Source organism: Ovis aries, chromosome 22, assembly GCF_016772045.2.
Source record: "Ovis aries strain OAR_USU_Benz2616 breed Rambouillet chromosome 22, ARS-UI_Ramb_v3.0, whole genome shotgun sequence".
In the NCBI taxonomy this organism is placed as follows: Eukaryota; Metazoa; Chordata; class Mammalia; order Artiodactyla; family Bovidae; genus Ovis; species Ovis aries.
In genome coordinates this window covers 33,162,613-33,175,662 of record NC_056075.1, presented here as the reverse complement: position 1 = coordinate 33,175,662, position 13,050 = coordinate 33,162,613, and the positions used below count along the sequence as shown (strand labels likewise).

The following is a 13,050-nucleotide window of genomic DNA, read 5'->3' as shown; positions in this document are numbered from 1 at the left end:
TGGTCTTTACACCCCACCCCACCCCCACCACTGAGCCTGGCTTTTAAAATGCCTTCTCCTCCACCACCACCACCACCACCACCACCACCATCCCGTCACAGAGCCCAAGAATCTGCACTTTTCCCATTGGCAGGTAAATTGGAAGTGATGGCTTTAATCCCTCAGGCCTACTGTGCTTCTGCAGGTGGGGGTCTCTCCCACTCCAGGGCCCCACGGGAGGGACCTTCAGGAGGCAGGCAGGCTTCACGGGGGAAGGCTTCCGTTGTAAGAAACTGGCAGGACCCTAATCCCAGCCACCTCATCCACCACCCCAGGCTCTGAACCCCTCCCGGCTCCTTAGAACCAGTGGGCAAGCTACAATCCTTCACAGGCAGCGAGGATGAAAAGCCTCACTCTGGTCTGGTTGGGAGTGTGAACTTTACCAGAAAGCTCTAAACGGCCAGCCGAGCACCTGCATATTTTATGCAGATTACAGCAGCCTGGATTCATTACAAATCTCATTAGGAAGTCACAGGAATGCTAACAAATTAACTAGATGATGATGAATTGGGCTAATAAAGGGTGTGTACACATTTTAGAAACAAGCAGTTCTGGAAAACAACGTACAGGCAATTTTTATGTTTGGGAAGTGTTGACAGGTGAAGAGAAGGAGGATTAAAAAAGAAAAGAAAAGCATCTTAAAGATTTTTCTAGTTGCAATGATCAGACCTGCCCAAATTATTCTCCATTCCTTCCCCTACCCTTCTTTTCAACCATCCCTCCCCCTCCCCATGCGATGCTGTAACTTAGCCCAGCAAGATCACAAAGAAAAAATTAAGCTGAAACAAGCGAACTACTGGGCCATTTACCGAGAGTAATCCAATTGCAAAAAACCCTATTCCCAATAGAGGATTTTCACTAAAATCCTACAACAGGGACATTTAACCAGATTAGGTACCAGCGAAGATAAAGAGGCTAGTATTAGATGATGAATGGATTAGAGTCAACTTTCATTTTAGAACGTGTCTTCATTTCCTTTTATTACTTTTAGGAAGGCACAACTTGCATTAACATCAAGGAAAAGGAACTGCATTAGAAGAAAAGAAGGAAGGTTCCAGTGCTGCCCACTAGCGCCTCTTGAGTTCAGGGACCGCCAAGCAGTAAATTCTCTTTATGGTTTTCTTGTCTTTTTAAAAAATAAATAAAAATAGGTGAAGAAGGGGTGTGATAGAGTAAGAGTATTTCTTACCACAGTTAATTGTGCGGAAAGCATTTTAAAAGGTGCTTCTAACTTTTCCATGGGTATGTTTGGAAAGGAAAATACACACTTTCTAGATGCTCCCGGAAAAAAACCAAAATCAGAAAAAGAAGTCACATGTCCAAGAGCCGGGCTTAATGATTCCTACAAACAATTGGATACTTTCAGAGAAAGACAGATATAACTAGTGGCTCACAGAAGCCTTGTACTGTGAATTACCATTCTGCAATCAGAACACTGAAATTCAAAGCACCCAGTGACACTTTCCCAGGAACAGCCACGGAAGTCTGGACATGACCAAAGTGAGCAGACTGAAGGACTGCCACGCCAAGGCCAGGGCCAGCGTCTCAGCGTCGCACAGACACGCACTGAGGAGTTTCCAGGAACCATTTCTGTCTCAGACAACTCGAAAACTGCCCAACGAAAACACTCCCACTGTGTGCTGGGGTGGAGATGGAAAAGAGCAAGGGGCACACCTATCAGATGGACTGGAGACAATCAGGGGGAAAGGAAAATGAGAGTTGCTGCCTTCTAGAAGTTTTCTATCTGGAGAGATACACAACTGCTGAAATGGACGCAGACCAGCCCCAGACAGTCTAGAGTGACTGCGGGAAAACTCTGGGACCCTGGGAAGAGCCACAGAGAGGCCAGGGCGGGGGGACACTGTCCCTGAGGAGCTGAAGGACTTTGAGGGAACGGGGCCACAAAAACAATGAAAGAAAGCAAGTGTGTAAGTCTATTATGGGAGAAGAGCAGTGAGACTTGTATTTCTCAGCCTTGCCGAGTCAAGCATCTTTCAAGATGATTATCACAAACATGGGTCCCTATTACTAAGAAAGCTTCACAGGGACCTGATTCAGTAGGTCTGGGCTCAGGACCCAGGCATCTTGGATCTGCCTATGGAGGGCCACAGGCACCTCTTCCTTTCAGCCATGACCCCTAGACCAGAGAACCAGAAGGTTCCATACAAGCACAAAAGGTTAAGAGACTTGAATCCTAATCATGGATCAAGTCTTAGTTCTGAAAGAATTCATGGGAAGGGCTTAGTATTAAATATAAAACCTGAGACACAGTAAGCACAGGAATGCTGGTTTATTGTTATTTTTATTCTTTGGGCGAAGCTGTTTGAAGGACGGCACCGTTCCGTTTTGCAGTTCAGAAGCACAAATTCTATGACTATCTTCCAGGCAAGAAATGCAAGGGAAACCCTCTCTCTCTACTTGTGCATCGAAGGATGAAGATAGCGTTTCAGCAATAGTGAAGTTCACGGATGTGTGAGAAAAATTAATTCTCCCTCTTCCAGTTAGACACATGCATGAGAAGAGGATTCCAACAAAAGCTGGACACGTGTTATGCCAGCATCACTATCATATTATTTTGTATGCCTGAGTCTGCAAGCCAACTAGTTTTTTCCTATTCGTTCAAAACTCTATAGTGGGGCGGGGGGGGGGGGCAGAAAGGAGTGAAGAGATATGACGTTTTAACTGCTGCCTGGCTTTGGGGGTGGGGAGGGAGAGGGCTATTGGGACATGGAGCTCTTCTCTGATATGACTACATACTAGGCAGGTCCCTAGAAACAATACAGTCTTTACATGTTGGGTGGTTCCCAAACAAGGTAGGGGGAATGCAGCCGTGTGTGCAGAGACCAGGGTCTAACTGCCGCTCGCACTGAACCTGCCTATACCTGGACTGCTTTTATGATGGGAGGATGTTCTGGAAAACGCCCGTGTCTCTCCAGCCTCAGATAGCCACAATCCTTTCTGTCTACACCATACTATGTCCACTGCTGGGATCATGAGGCACCTTCCCTAGTCCTACCATAGCTAAGTCCCTGAAGGACAAAGATGGTGTCTTGTAGACCTTTGTGTCCCCTGTATTGCTCAGCCTGTGCGAGTGGTGAGTACACTCTTATAAACTGTAACAGTAAGCACCAGAAGAAGAGAAGGCTAGAGCCAGTCTCCCAGATTCATTTCATTCAAATGGCAGTGCTCTTAAATGGAGTCTACTCAACATCACAGAACAGAGCTAGGGGCAGCGGAAGCCTTCAGTAACCATCTAGTCTACTACCTTATTACAAGCGTCTTTTGGGGGGGAAAAAAAAATTGGTTTTCAAGCCCATTGGCTTGAACATGGTGACTAAGAGCGAAGTGAGAACATTCCAGGAAGACCCGCGTTTAAATCCTATTTTAATCCAGCTGTGTAACCTCTCACAAGCCTTCATTTCTGTGCAAACTCCCGGTGAGAACTAGGTCTACCTAAGAGGGTTGTTGTGAAAATCTAAAGAGATCATGCTTGGGAAGTGTGTATTAGCCCAGTGCCTCACACATCCACACACGTAAGGCAAAGAAGCTTTGAAAAATGAGAAACACAGTCCAGTGCTAACGATGAGGGCTCAGTGAAGGTCACGTTCGCTACCCTTCCAGTCTCTTCTAATTAAATTCACAGGGGGCAAGGCAGCCATAGCCCATACTCCTTACTGCAAAGGCTAAGACGTGCGTGGCAGGGCAAGAGCACAGGGGTGTTTTGCGGCCTCTTCCTCAGGTGCACGCCTTTCTTGAAAATGCAACACTTAGTCCACACATATAGTTAATTATGTCATTTGAGAAAAACCACCCCTTGATTATGCTAATAAATAACACTGTCACAGAAGAGTTGGAAGTTAAATAGGAATAGTTGGAGATGACCAAGGTTCTTCAAAAATTAAGGGTAAGGCCTTGAAGCAGAAGCTGATACAAATACACAGAACAACCACCCACACAGGAAAAGTTCCCCTAGACTTACCCCTTCTCTACGACCAGCTCCCACTTTATTTTTTTTTTTTAATGAAAATAGTTTTCCTTTTTTTTTTTTTTTAATGAGAAGCTTTGGTTTTCCAGCAAACCCTTTTAGAGCTCTTTAGCTGAATGTGTTAAGAGCACCACTATATGCTAGACACAGTATAAAGAGGCAAAACTCCGTTTTAAAAGTTTTTGTGGATTTTCCAAGTCATGTGGTCCTAATGGAACTGGGTTATAATTGCTATAATGAAATCATCACTAGAAATAATTCTTTGCAGTTTAAGGCCTTGGGGATGAATGTGACTTGATACCCAGTTCCTCCAGTGCTATCCCCACTTCTTTAAGGAGGCCTTTACAGACTGTGTTCAAAACCGTACCACCCTAAGAAAATTCGGATGTGAAAAGTTCCTTTTGTGGAGGACGATAGAAAACCTTCCAGAAGTGCATCTGGGAAATCTAAATCAAAGCCACGCTGTATGCTGGGAGTGCTGGTGGGGTAAACAAGCTGAAAAACATATCTCCTCCCTCTTTTTACAGAGTCCAGCGTTCAAGACAAACAACCATAACATAAAACCAGGCGCCTCTTAGGTTAAGTGTTTTATCTAAATATTAAATATGTCTTCGAAACTAGCCATGCATTTGCAAGAAATCATCCCCCTTCAGGGACAGCTAACTAAAGATCAAGGTTGAGAGAATGGCAATCATGGGAGGCTGCCTGGAGAGCTTAAGCCTTAAAGAATATGACGAGCACTAGGAATCTGTGAGCCAGGAAAAAAAAAAAAAAACAACCAGCAAACATTCATAAAACATTCATAGAATGGAAGTTCAGGGAGTGAGGCCACAGCTGCTCATACGCACCAGCACTAGCAATGCCTGAAACTCACCCAGAGGGCCGCTCCGGACCCCTTGTTGAGACGACCATCTCACTGAGGCCTCTCCGGCTCACAGCAGCGCAGCTCACGGCTGCCACACTAAGGGAGCCCCGGCCCCTGTGTTGACTGCAACAGACTATTCAGTCCTCACAAACCTACACGGCAGCTGCATTTGTTACCAGTTCCACCCAGCAGGTGAGAACATGGGTCCCAGGCCCACCTTCTGCTGCTGAGTCTGCAGACATGGGCCCTGGATGGGGCCGACTGCCAGGTGGAGGTTGTGAACTGCACCCAACAAACGTAGCCTGGGCCGACCTCCCCCACCGGATACAGATGATTCAGGATCACAAGGGGACACTCTGGAACCCAGACCAGTTCGGCACACAGTGCTCCCCCGAACTCCCAATTAGGAGTAAGCTCAGGGCTCTCCGCCTCAGTCAGGCACACCCTTGCCACGGAGCACGAAGCATTTTTAGTAGGGATTTTCATACCATGTGGCTGCTTATAGAGGGAGGGGTGTGAAACATTCAGTGGGGATATTTCTGCTTCTCAAATACAGACACAAGTGACATCAGGAGACAGGCGTGGTCAGTCCCAGCAGAAAAGGAAAAGTCAGCTTAAAACCCGAACTTATGAGGTAAATAGTAACTATTTAAAAGGAATCAAAATCTTCCTGTGACTTTAAATCCTGGAGGCTTTCTGTTTTCTACCTGGAGGCATGGCTGTGACTCATTTCTCGCTGGTTCCCTTCATCTAGCTCTCTGGATTTTGAGCACTGAATGGTTAAATTAGAAAGAAAGGGTCCTTTAACAGACCTCAGAGTGCACAAAGCCTTTCCACCCAAAGTATTCGTCTCACTGCAGTGGGGGGAGGGGGGATGGGGAGGGGGCACCCCCTGTGGCTGACCTTTGACCCCTGGAGAACCCTTAATCCCGGTGTTCTGCAACTCGGCCCTGCCACCCTCATCGCGCCCACACACCTGTCCACTGAATGCCGCTCGAGATGGGGAACCCAGCAAGTGAGAGGGTGATTTAGGCCCTTCGAGATCCCCCTGCCGGCCCTCCGCTCACCCCAATCCCTCCACCTTCCCTAACTGTGGGGAACCCAAAGGGAATGAAAGCTCGCCATTCACCTCGCAACCTATTAATCAACAGACGTTGAAAACAAATAGAGCCATTGCTGGCCCTGGCCTCTCGGGCAGCCGGCCCTCCTCTTCAATACTCCCCTATGGCTCTCCCTTTCTGCACAAGAAAAATGGGGCCAGAAAGTGCCTTTAGGAGCCCAGCACAATAAAACAAAAGCAGCACAGAGGAGCACTTGTCAGCCTTCTCCCCTCCCTGGGGTGGGCAGGGAGGGTCTTCAGGGTCTTAGATGACCGGCCCTCCCAGGGTCTGAAATCAGCATCAGGAAGGAACACACTTCAGGCTCTGTTTACTGGTTTGTTTGTTTTTCTTAATGGGTTTATGGCTCATCTTGATACATTTTTCCCGGACACTGCTTCCTATGGCTGTACCAAGGCCAATGGCACCTAGCAAAACAGTAACAGGCACTGCATGTCACTGGGGCCATGGAGTGCTGATGGGCAGGAGAGGCTGGGACAAAGAAGCGCTGTTTCTTCCTTATCAACCACCAGCCGCCACCCCACCCCATGATTCAACTAGTCCTGTTTCGGGGGGGCTATGATCCAGAGAGGAAGGGTCAGCGATGGTAGTCTTCCTGCCTTAACAACCCATCGTACCGACAGTGAACAGCCACTTCAGTGCTGAGATGATGACGTCAGGGAGTGCCCTGGAACCAGGCCTGCGCTCACAGCCAGACTTACCTGCTAAGCATCTCACTACTCTATCCTGTTACCCTCCTGCAGGCACGCACGCATGCACAGAAGGGAAAGGTGGTGGGCGGCCCTCCACTGGGGCTGGGGCCGAAAGGGCTGTTTCCCACCTTCGCTGTGACCCTGTGCCCAGCCACCAAGGGTCTCCCCACCTCCCTCAGGTGCAGGGGCTGTTCACAGTTGGGTGCTGCTCCTCTCTGCCTAAGGCTCTGTGCCACCCCCCCAACCTGGGCCAAGAGGGCATTGTTTCCTGGGGATCAGACTTCTATGGATGGCTACAGCACTGCCCGTTGGAAATGGTAAAACCAAGAAAGCTGCACAGGGTTTGAGTTTTGTTGAAGAAATGAGGTGGTTCAGAGAAAAGAGGTCTGCCTGGAAGATGCAGAAAAGAAACACGACCCCGCAACTGTGGTACCCACCATGCACCGCCTGGCCTGAGTCATGCGCCCACAAGGCTACAAAGTTATAGCTTCTACTAGCGCCAGAGTCTGACACTCAGGATGTTGTTGGTTTTGTGAACTATCAACGGCTGACTTTTTCTTCCCCCTTCCCCTCTTCCTTCTCTGGAATCAGATCCATTTAGACAGCAAGAAGAAGGAGAGAGAAGATTCCCCCAGCCATCTACAAAATTCTGCCGACTCACAGTTCCTCCCGCACTCACACAAGTATTAAAATTCTTTGAGCAGGGAAATGATTGAACAGGGCAGGCAGGGAGAGGGTAAACGTGCAGCCAATTTTCATCCAAATTCTCACACACACATGAATATACATAAAACTAACACAAACCATCCTGAGCCCTTGGCCTTTTTTTGGGTGAGGTGTTTTTTTTTTTTTGCTGTTTTTTTTTTTTGCCCCTTCTATAACATAACAACATAGCAAGTTTTATAACCAGACTGCTGAGCATTAAGGGTCTAGGGGGCCAAATTCAGCTCTTCTTAATGACCATGTCTCAATCACCCAAAAGGAGGAGGGGAGGGGAGGCAGGGGACTGAGGTGTCAGGATGGGGAGTGAGCACACGAAGGGGAACATTTAAACCTTGAAAATAAAGATGTGGTCCAGCTGCCTGGCTTTGGGAATGTTGCAGTCAAGGCCCGACCCAGGAAACCTGTGCGTTCACAGACTCTTGAACAATTACTTCCAGTTAAGTTCATTAAACAGAATTTATTTCCACTCACTCACATTTATTCTCCAATAAAAAGAAAGCATCCCATTGTGCTTCCCCCAACTAACCTTTAAAGCACTTGGAAGCTTATGCCTTGGCCTACCCAGTCCAGGCTTGTCCCTGACCACTGAGTTCCCAGGGTTTTCTTCCTGACTCCTGCCTCCCTTCAGTATCTTGCCACAGCATCCTGGAGGGTGGAGGCGAGGGGAGGGTGGTGTGCAGGGCAGTGCAAGGGGGCCCTTTGACAGTCCTAACCCTCCACCAGGTCTCAGAGATGAAGGACCAACCACTTCACCCTGAAGTAATTTCCCAGGAATTTGCAACCTCCACCCTCCAGCCAGCAAGATATTTTTCTACTACTTGGGCATTAAATGATTAGTGTTAGCATAATCAATCTTGTTAAGTCCGAGTTTGCAGGGAATGTTTGGGACTTGGGTAAGAGGGTACAGCTGTTTCTAGGAGAGTCAATTTTCAAAACAGAGCCAGGGATAAAACTAACCTATTCCAAATGAAGAAATCCAAAAGCTCAAATTCAAAACAACTTTTTTAAAAATAATGATTTCCAGACCATCTCCCCCAAAACACAACCACCCCAAATCTAAGGCTTCCTAAATAGTATGGAAAGGAAATCACCAATTTTGATTTCGAATAAATTTTAAGTACATAATGGTTATTACATCCTGGGAATTTCAAGTAAGAAGCAGTGAACAAAATTTGATACCACCTTTCTAATTTACAATGCCCAGCTATATAAAAATGTCTTTAGTGTTTTTTAAACACGCTGTGCCTAACTTTCCAATCTAGGCGGTATTTGAAAGCCATACCTGTTACATGAGTCTGATAAGAGCTCAAGAAACAAGTCACCTTCAGAGAGCAGGTAAATTTCTCCCTAGTAACAAACAGATGAACTGAGAGGTGGGATAGACATTTTCATGTGACCCCACAGATACAAATGACCCAAACTCGGAATTAGCAGGAACCCAGCAAAACCAGACTACAGGGAAGACGAATTCAAATGCAAAACGGGATTGTTCTGCTCTGTTCTGCCCTGTTAGTGTCCCAAACACAGGCATTCTTCCACGGACATCTATAGCCTCCATAAACGATACACATAGAAGGACACGGAGCTACACTGTGGTGAGGAGGACACAGCACCACCCTCTCTGACTGCAGCTGTCGAAAGTTTAAGGTAACAAGGGAATGACCCAGGCAAAGTTCACTTACAAAAAAAAAAAAAAAAGTCTTCAAATGTGTGCAGAAGTATGTAATCTGGATGGCATGTCAGGATTTCATCACATTCCAAAATATTGCAGAAGGAAAGAATTCCATGACATAGCTCAGCCAGGCCCCCCACCATCCCCAAAACACAGAGGGGAGGTTTCCTTAAAAATATAAGGTTGCAGGCTCTGTTGCTTCCAGAAAGTACGGAGGCAGCAGCCTGTTGTGATAATATAAAGATCATAATATCTGTATCATCAGAGTCAGGAATTTACCCTTTCAAAGGAACTCCCTTCCCATAAGCCATCAAGAATAGAGGCTTCCCCATACCAACACAGCAGGACTGCTATGAAGTAACCCCAGTAATTTGAGTAAACAAAGGTCTGGAACCTTTTAGGAATCTGGAAATATGTGGCAAGACAATTTATACATTTGCAGTGCCAGCCTGCACTCTTCTCCCCACAATTCTTGACAGTTTACACCATCATACACTGAGCTGGAAAGTTGCACGGAACCAGAAAGGGAAACCAAGACACACATCCCTTCATGTTCAACGAGAGAACTACCCACCACTTTGAGAGTTCAATATGACACAGAGGATTTTAATTCATGATTTTGAAAACATAAGGACTCTTATAGTCTCTAGTATATTTCACTCCTTCTTCCCCTAAATATCAGACCTAAGAGTTGACTGACCACTGCAAATGCACTGTTTCTTTGGCCGTTCGACAACAATAAAAATTAATAACAAAAAGCAATAATTAAGACAAGTAAGGAATCACCTCCAAGAGAATGCCCTTACAGCTTGTGGCAAAGGATTTGACCTAAGAGTTGAACAGAGTATCAAGTATTCTAAGCCCCAAATAGGTACTGCAAAGGGGCCTTCTCCCTGATCATTAACAGCGCAATAGGCTGTCATCAGTCTTCGCTCACATTTCCAAAACACATTTTATATTACATTTACAAAATACAAATACCACAAGCAAGACTGGAGCCCTAAAAGGCTGGCAGCATCTAAATTTGGAGATTGAAAATAAATACAACCAAAGACAGAGCAACACAAAGTTAGTATTAAATATGAAACCAAAATACACAGTTTACACAAGCCCTGCTACTGGAAAAGCCTTATTGTTCAAAAATGTTTCAAGCTTCCAAACTATGCTCTTCCATGAGAGCACGTCATTTTTCCTTCTCTTTCTCCCAGTGAAGCCCACCCTGGTGGTGAAACTGGGCGGGGGCCGGGGGGGGGCTATTATTTATTAGAAGAAATCCCAAATCCATCCCACCACCCTTTTCCAGATTATAGCTCACTTGCACTTGGGGAGCTGGGTCTGCATTGCTATAGAATCTAAGGATGGTGATAAAAGTCAAGCTTTCTCTACTCCCCATTTTTTTTTTAATCTTTCCCCAGCTTCCCCAAAAAACCGCTATGTGAGAGAGAACAAACCGTACATAGTGAGAGAGAATAGCTTGAGTTGACCATTTACTCTTGTCTTGGTTTTCCTTCCCACTGTCTGAATCAAAACAAAAAACAAAAAACAAAAAACCCAAGCACAATGGTTTAATGGTCAAGACTATATATAAGCAAGGACACGAGCGTGCACACGCACACACACACACACACACACACACCCCACTACTCACCCAGCAATTCAAATTGAGGTGCCAACCGCCCAACTGGTGGAAGAGAGTGAGCCCAGAGGCCCCCGCGCCTCCCTTCCCACTCAGATCTTCCACTCCCACTAAGACGGTATTCCTAGGGTCCATAATAGGTTTGGTTTTCTTTCTCTCCACCTCAAAAAAAAACTTTCTCTGTACCTTCAAGATGGGAATGGGCCAGCTTTTTTTTCTCCTCCCTTATTGCTTTTCTCACTTTTCTTCTTCCTCCCAGCTTCCCCTCCCTTTCTCCCTTTCATTTTAAAGAGCTTAAAAAATGCATCTTAAAAGATGGAGATGGCTCCCAATTTCTGCCCTGGGACACTCAAAATGCTCCCCAAGTTCTTGCTCACGATGCCTGCAGTTATTTGGTTAATTCTTCCCTCTCCACACACATCCCTCTGAAACCAAAAAAAAAGCAAAAACAAACAAAAAGAAACCAAATCATCTAGTTCGACTGGTTACAGATTAAATTTTTTAAAAATTAATGAAAAGAAATTCCTCCCAGTTTCTACCCTGTACCACCGCAAAATCCTTGAAGGAAGGGGGAGGCCCATTTCCCCAGCCAGCTCGGGCTCTAAACAGAGTCCCCCCTCCCTCACCCGTTACCTTGGGCAGCGGGGCCAGAGCCACCGCTAAGAGTAGCTAAGAGATTACGGTCAGCCATGAGGGAAAATGATCAACCGAAGGCAGAAGGCAGGCACTTTATCTACAAGATTGTCAAATCCCTCAAAACAGATTTCTTAGGGAGAGGGCTGCCATGGGTTGGGGGATGGGGAGAGGAAAGTGCACTTTCTTGTCAGTGATACGGCAGTGACACTTGGTAGGGCCTTGCCTGACACACATACACACCCCTCTTTTCCTTCCAGAGCAAGAGACTGAGCCTCTAAGATTTTCCAGTTGACCTCTCTGGAAGCAGAAGAACGGAAGCTTCCTGCGTTCACTGGCATTCCAGGAGTCTGAACGCTCACTGGCTTTCTGACTGTAAGTTCTGTGAGCTTTCTCCCCAGAATGAGAGAGAGACGGAAGAGAGGAGAAGGAGAAAAAAGACAATCCCTGAGTCCCCCCAACCCGACTTACTTTTCCCGGGTCTCTCCTAGGATCCAGGACTGGGAACATGTGTGTGGGTTTAACTTAATTGAAGTTGAGAGACCCAGGCATCACAGGCCTGAAATCATCCTCTTTTCCATGAAGGAGGGGACTGGGGGAGGGTGTCGGCTCCAGGAGGGGTTAAAGACAGAAGAAAGTTGCAGAGGACGCCACTCACCCAGAGCGCCTTTGCAGTCCTTCCCCTCCCCAAGTGTGAAATCTTTTCACCCTCTTCAAAAGCAAACACACAACTCCGATTTGCATGCAGGTAAGAAAACATCCCGGCTGCCACATGGCGTCCCGGCCGGCACCGTACTGCTTCAAGCAAGACCGGTGGCAAAGATACTGTTTCTTCTGGCGCGGGACACCTAACATACAGGAGATGTTTTTAATTTACCGACTCGACTGTCCAGCTGCTTATCTGCAAACCCACAGGGCTGTTTCTCCTGCTGTCGGTCTTTAAGCAATCTGTTACTATACCAGACAAGTTGGTACCCCTCGAAACTTCCACCTCCGCACAATGTCCCCTTCCACAAAAAAACCCACAAGGACTGGAAGGGCTTCAAGGTAACAAAAAAGTGAGGATTCTTAATTTTTCTCTCTTTTTTTAAAATACTGCTCCGTGGCCCCTGTTTCTGGACTTTACTCGGCCTTCCTGAGTAAGTGTCAGGCAGTAAGCTTTAAGGCCCTTAATACCAAAACAAAACCCTGCCATTTCCCTTTACATGGCGGTAACAAAAGCAATGAGGCTCCAGTTTGACAAGTAAAAAGCCCCAACCACACAGCCCCCTAATTGCCTCCCCTCCCTCTATTCACGCGGACCACCACACTAGGCAGCTGCCTTTGTCACACACGCAATTTCTTAAGTAAACTGCAAGTTCCTTTCCCGCTGATGGACAGCTCCCAATCATTCAGCAACAATAACTTATAAAGTGCAGCAAACAGGATGGGCAACTTGGACTAGAAATGTATTTTCTGGCTTTCTCAAAAGACAAGGAAAATGGAAACAGCAAGAGGAGCCAACACATTCCAGACAGACCTCCTCCTTCAAAAGGACACGGAAATCTCATGAATTTCTTCAAACTAACCCCTCCTAAGAGAATGCTCCCGGAAATAAGCTGTCCCACTGTCCGACTGTTCCCAGTCGGTCCCCTAGGCACCCCGATTTGTCAGAAGTACATCCACGCTTAGAACATTTTCATTAAAA

The 13,050-nt window shown here is 46.5% G+C and overlaps 1 protein-coding gene across 50 annotated transcripts in view; it reads right to left on the bottom strand.

Moving 5' to 3' along the window:
- Nucleotides 1–13,050, bottom strand: part of TCF7L2 (transcription factor 7 like 2) — a 200,627-nt gene that overhangs the window by 27,353 nt on the left and 160,224 nt on the right. Inside the window, exon 1 of one of the 50 annotated variants that reach the window (XM_042238714.2) lies at nt 10,743–11,873. The exons of the other annotated variants lie outside the window; for them this stretch is intronic. Coding sequence (XP_042094648.1) covers nt 10,743–10,865 — 123 coding nt within the window. The 5' untranslated portion in view covers nt 10,866–11,873. Of the gene's footprint in view, nt 1–10,742; nt 11,874–13,050 lie in introns of those variants that run through there. 50 annotated transcript variants of the gene reach the window in all.